At 39.3% G+C, this 5,827-nt stretch overlaps 2 protein-coding genes across 2 annotated transcripts; one reads left to right on the top strand and one right to left on the bottom strand.

The window, feature by feature from the left end:
• Positions 1 to 119: 119 nt before the first annotated feature.
• On the top strand, positions 120 to 1,193 carry LOC311070388 (uncharacterized protein; the record flags this gene model as incomplete). Its single annotated transcript, XM_084094215.1, has 6 exons — positions 120 to 161; positions 257 to 324; positions 400 to 586; positions 815 to 876; positions 958 to 1,005; positions 1,083 to 1,193. The coding sequence occupies exons 2-6, from the start codon at positions 322 to 324 to the stop codon at positions 1,191 to 1,193; spliced, it is 411 nt and encodes a 136-aa protein (XP_083950341.1). The 5' UTR covers positions 120 to 161; positions 257 to 321.
• Positions 1,194 to 1,540: 347 nt separating this feature from the next.
• Positions 1,541 to 2,251, bottom strand: LOC311070386 (putative nuclease HARBI1; the record flags this gene model as incomplete). Its single annotated transcript, XM_084094211.1, has 1 exon — positions 1,541 to 2,251. The coding sequence occupies exon 1, from the start codon at positions 2,105 to 2,107 to the stop codon at positions 1,541 to 1,543; it is 567 nt and encodes a 188-aa protein (XP_083950337.1). The 5' UTR covers positions 2,108 to 2,251.
• Between the last annotated feature and the right edge of the window lie 3,576 nt (positions 2,252 to 5,827).

Here is a 5,827-nt window from a genome sequence, read left to right as displayed (position 1 = left end):
ATGGCCAAAGAACGTGCCCAGTTTTTCTCCTCAGCAGAGCAAGAGCTTTTAATGGAAGGTTATGCCGAATTTGAGTCTTTAATTAAAACGACAGGAAACACCTCAAAGTCTGCAAAAGCCAGGAGAGAGGGCTGGCAAAAAGTAGCAGACAAATTAAATGCGTAAGTGCTGTCCATGGTAGATGTTTCTATTACTTTCTACAGTATGTATTTTTGCATTTTAATAATTTCATATTTACTTTGTTCTTTTATGTCAGAGCCACCACGGGACCCACTAGAACATGGGGACAAGTAAAAGTGAAGTACAAGAATATTCTACAAAATGGTAGCCTTTAAATTCTTATACTGTCTTTATTTTAAAAAGCCACTGTTAAATAATGTGTTTGTCTGTTTATAACAGCCACCAAGAAAAAGGCTGAAAAACAAAAAAACAGGTGGTTGTCCTGCACCGCCACAATATACCCCAGCAGAGGAGCTGGCCCTTGGGTTGAATGAAAACCGAACCATTGTGGAGATGGGCATCCCAGGGGGCAGCTCTTCCTCAGACCCAAAGCCAGGGACCAGTAGCAGCAACACCTTCATTACTGGTAGGCTAAATGAGCTTTCAATTCTCTTAGTACACTGTAAAATTATTTCTTGCTGCATTAAATGAAGTATAATCCAAATGGCTGGTACAGTCATTTCAACCATTTGTGAAAGTGAAAACTTCTAAACTTTTAGTTAATATAAAATGTTGCCATGAGTTATTGATCACATTATATTTTTTACAGTGTAGTTAATTGTAGTGACAATTTTTTTTCCCCTCTTTTGTGCAGTTTTACATAATACACCAACACTTTTACCTGTTCCCAAGCAAGTGGTGGCTGAAGCATATGCAGTAAGTTGTGTACTTTTTCAAACTTGCATGAAGGGAAGAGAGTGCAACACTTTGTAATACCCATTTATTTCCATTGCACAGGACAGTGAAGAAACCCTCTCAGATGACTGTCCTTTGGAGGAAGAACCTGTAACTGCATAAATAACTTTACACTAATTTGTATATACTTGTGTACCTATTCTTTCTGTCTGCAATATGAGTTGCAGGAGTCCACACCTAGAGAAAGGCCTACAGAAAGGCTTGCAGAAGAGTCTGCACAAAGAACTGATACAGAGGTGGACAGTGTTGTACTTTTACTTTTTACTTTTGTTGCATGAGGCATGTTTTGACCCTTTTTTTTCTTTCACAAAATGACACAGGGTGACATCCGTCCCCTATATAAACGGCATCTTCAACAAAAGATCGAGTATTTTGACCTGAAAAAACACAAATTAAGAGGAAATTGAACTCGACAACTTGAAAAAGAGAAAATTTGCTCTAGAGATAGAGTTGCTTCAAAAAGACCTTCAGAGTAAGTGCTAATACACATTTGACACATAGTAGTGACTTTACATAACTATCTCTTATTGCAGGCAAAAGATGACTTGCTGGCTTTTCTTTATAAAAAAATGTTTAAATAAAACTCAAGGAACTAAGCATATTTGTCTTGTCTTTTATTACTTATTCAAAAATGGTGCTCCACAATTCTGTCCCGTGCAGCTCTGCAACTAGGTTGGTCCAAGTTCACTGGCTGGAGGTCATCATCAGGCTGCACCTCCACCACAGGGGTCCTCTCCTTCCTGATGGTGGCAATATTGTGGAGGATGGCACATGCAACAATTATGTCACAGGCCCTGTCAGGTGCAACCCTCAGACCCTTCAGACACTGAAATCTTTCCTTTAGTTGCCCAAAGGTCATTTCAATGCGTGCCCTTGTCCTGGCTAGAGCTGCATTGTAACGGGTTTGTGGTCCAGGGTTTGGGTCAGGGAAGGGCGTCATAAAATACTGCCTGCAGGCATAGCCCCTGTCTCCAAGCAGGATCCCGTCAAAATCCCCTGTATAATGGAAAAATGCAGTTTTGTTAGGCTCAGCATAAGTGTGTGTAATACTGTGAGCTTGACATTTATATGTTCCCTTACCACGTTCAAATAATGTGCATAAATGTGACTCTCTGAAAATTCTTGAGTCATGCACTGATCCTGGCCATTTTGCTTCCACATTTGTTATATGGAACATAGAGTCACACACCATCTAAGAGATTTTAATCAGTCAACTGCCTACTTTTTGATCCATTTCTTTTTTTTTTATGTAATATATTACTAATCTGGAATATTATAAATTGTAATAGTAACTTACCTGCACATTTATACTATGAACCCCCTTCCTGTTCACAAAATCCCCTTCATTGGGGCCTGGTGGGGCCTTGATGGGGATGTGTGTGCAATCTATGGCACCAATCACGTTAGGGAAGCCTGAAGGACACATACTGTTAGTCATACTTTTTGGCATGGTCATGATTGCATGTCATTAACAATTATAAATGTACCTGCAATAGCAAAAAAATTCTGCTTTACCACCTGGGGTCTTAAGTGGCTTGGAAATGCCACAAAAACCCTTAAAAAGTGCTTGAGTGCCAGGTAAACTTTTCGAATGGCACGACAGACAGCACTTTTCACTAAGTTCTCTGCATCTCCAATAGTGTAAAGGAAAGTGCCACTCGCAAAGAATCTCAGGGCAATGCACACAGTCTGTACAGTTGTCAAAGCCCGACTCCTCCGTGTTGAACACTTAATGTGTGGTTCCAACAAATTAATGATGTAAATAACACCCTTGCTTCGAAGAACCAAACAATCCGAGATCATGCCAAATCGTCAACAATCAAATCCAGCTAACTGAGTTTGCGACGTACGAAGAACGAGCCCCTGATCTGGCAAAAAGATGTTTTAGTAATGAAAATTATATACATAAAAAAACCTTGAGCTCAAACTTGACTTTTGACCTCTATTTTAAAGTTACTGTACTCTGCCTTTGTATTGTCAGCAAAAAGTGAGAAGTCATGCCAAGGCAAAATGCAGTAACTTCCACATTATCAATATTTGGTTGCTGATCACCATTAACAAAATCATTATAGTAACACCTATCAAATCTAGTGATCATGGCATTTATTTTGTATGATTTACAATTATTTATAGCCATCTACTTATTGCTATCCTGTGCTTTGTTTGCATTCTGATGGCATTATTAATACATTTATGTTAAAAAAGTTATTGTGTGCACATCCCACCTTCTGGCAGGTGCTGGACAAAAAAGGGACTAATAAAGTGAAAAGATTGTAATGTCCGCAACACTGCTACTTACTCCCATATTTTAATAAAAAGGCAACGTTTCAACCCTACTGGGTCTTCCTCAGGCAAAAAGCTTCCTCATTTTGCCTGAGGAAGACCCAGTAGGGTCGAAACGTTGCCTTTTTATTAAAATATGGGAGTAAGTAGCAGTGTTGCGGACATTACAATCTTTTCACATTATTAATACATTTGACATGACAAAATACCTCCATAGATATATTAGTCCAGAGTTGGCTTGACCGTGTTTAGGGCGGTGCTGAAGGCGCAGACAAAGTTTTGGCACTCTGCCAGCTAGATGCATGAGTGTTTCAACCAGGTCCGGTACTCTAACTGGGTGAGGCGGGGCTTTAGTTCTTTGTTGTATTCATCTGCTACGGCATGTGTAACATTTTTCAGTCAACTCTGCATAATCCTTCGGGATCGATATCGTTAGTTAGCCCAGGGAAGCGAGGAAACAGAAGTGCCGCACAAAAAAACGGAAATTGGACCCATATTTACTTCCGTGTTCAAAAATAAGGCAAATAGGCTGTATTGTAATATGCTATAATGTAAACAGTGAAATATATGTATCTCAAAGTATCAATAGTTCCCATAAAAGTCATCCGGTGTCCCCCGAACCCCCCTAGTATTTGGCACAAAAATATATGTTGCGCGGAGTGTCCACACCCAAAACACAAATCATATTAAGAAGCTCAAATGTTACTTTTAATTTTATGTTTTTATTAATATGTTTAAATGTTGTGTTATGTACACTGTGATGGTACTAGGAGAACAGTACTCTAGTTATTATTAAATGTTTAACTTCTTGATGGAATGAGATGCTTTTCTCTCCATTTTCCTTTCGATCTCTAATAACATGACTGATGAATCTTCAGATGCTACGGACTATGATGATGCCAACTATGTTCCAGATTCAAGTGGCAGCTCCTCTGACACAAGTTCTAATCGTAGAGATCTAAAAATCATAGACAATCATCTTCCCCACAAAGTGTTAAAGGAAATATCATTGGGGATCGCTACTGCCCACAGTTCGGATAGTACCAACAGTTCCAAGGAGCAGAGAAGTTTTAGTTCCTCAAAGATGAGCAGCGGCCATTGTAGTTCAGTGATAAGTTGCAGTGACAGTTCATCAGAGAAGACATCGCACAGCTCCATAAATGTCACTTCGTTGCCAAACACAGCAAAACGAAGCAAGTACTACAATAAACAATATTGTCTTTATTGTAATAAGGCCATTTCTAAATTGGCAAGACACCTCGAATCTGCTCACAGTACACAGCCTGATGTTGCTTGCGAAAGAAAAGATTTGTTACGCTCTCTTAAGAAGAGGGGAAACTTTAACCATAATGCCACTGTGGCAAGCAGTGGTGATGGAGAAATGGTTGCTTGTCGAAGACCCACTAGAGTCAGACAATCTAATGACTTCAGTCACTGCAAGTTTTGTCAAGGACTTTATGCAAGTGTAACAGGTACAGAAAGTGTTTTGTTAAATATGTATTGATTGTTATAATTCTCACAAAATTGTTTTTCACATGCACCTGATATGATTGCCTAAGTGAGTTGAGTACGTTTCTCCTTTAATTGCTGTGATGTCACCATGAGCCTACATAATTTCCTGTTTTGTCCCCTCCTCTTCCTCTTGGTATTGTAATTGCATGGAAGAGGTGGGTTATTTTTGGCTCCTGCTAATCCTCATTAATCTTTATTTTAATTGTTCCTTTTATGTCTATATCTTTATTGCAAATTATGTGTATTATGTTATTTTACCTATCTGTGTGGTTATTTTTGTCATTTCACCCCGATTGAGATATATTTTTGCATCTGAGTCTATATGTGGAGATGAAAAGCACATGGTAATTAAATCTACGTCACATTTGTTTTATAGAGTAAAATAAGGGTGATTGTACTCAGAGGCTGCTTTTATTTGTTTTACATCAGGTATGTTTTCTCTGTATTCTTGCTCTTGGTATTGTAATTGCATGGAAGAGAGCAAAATAAGGGTGATTGTACTCAGAGGCTGCTTTTATTTGTTTTACATCAGATCTCAGAGTAAAACCCAGTGAAACCGCCGCCTGTTGTCCCGTGTCTGTCTTCACAACGCAGAAAAGTGATTTTATAACTGGTGTCGCGAGCCACCGGTTACACAAGAGATTGTCTATGGAGACATGTCAGAAACTGCCCTCAGAAGTCTGTTGAGGTGGAGACTAGAGTTGGGCGAAAACGGATCCACACTGACCTGCCAAAAGCTGATACAGTTCATGAAGCTGTTTGGAAGATTGCTTGTGAAATGAACCAGGATGACATTTCTTTAGTTATAAGGAGTGAAAGAGACATCCTTAGTCTTGGCGAGTCAATGTACAATGGCAGGAAACCAAATGAGAAAAGAAACGATTACATACGTCAAAAAAGGAGAGAGATGGCAAGACTCTTGATAACTGCAAGAGCTACAACACCTTTGAAGAGCACTGAAGACCTTGTTATGCTCAGTAATTTCCCCCACGTGATACAAGCAGTGAGATCTGTTGCTGGTTATGACTCGGATAGCAACTCATATAAAATCCCATCATTGGCTTTAACATTGGGTCACAGTTTGGCTAAGGTTGCAGGCACTGTGCAATGCAATGCC

The sequence above is a fragment of the Abramis brama genome, assembly GCF_963993115.1.
Source record: "Abramis brama genome assembly, chromosome: 20".
Taxonomy (NCBI): domain Eukaryota; kingdom Metazoa; phylum Chordata; class Actinopteri; order Cypriniformes; family Leuciscidae; genus Abramis; species Abramis brama.
This window is presented reverse-complemented; position numbering and strand designations above follow the sequence as displayed.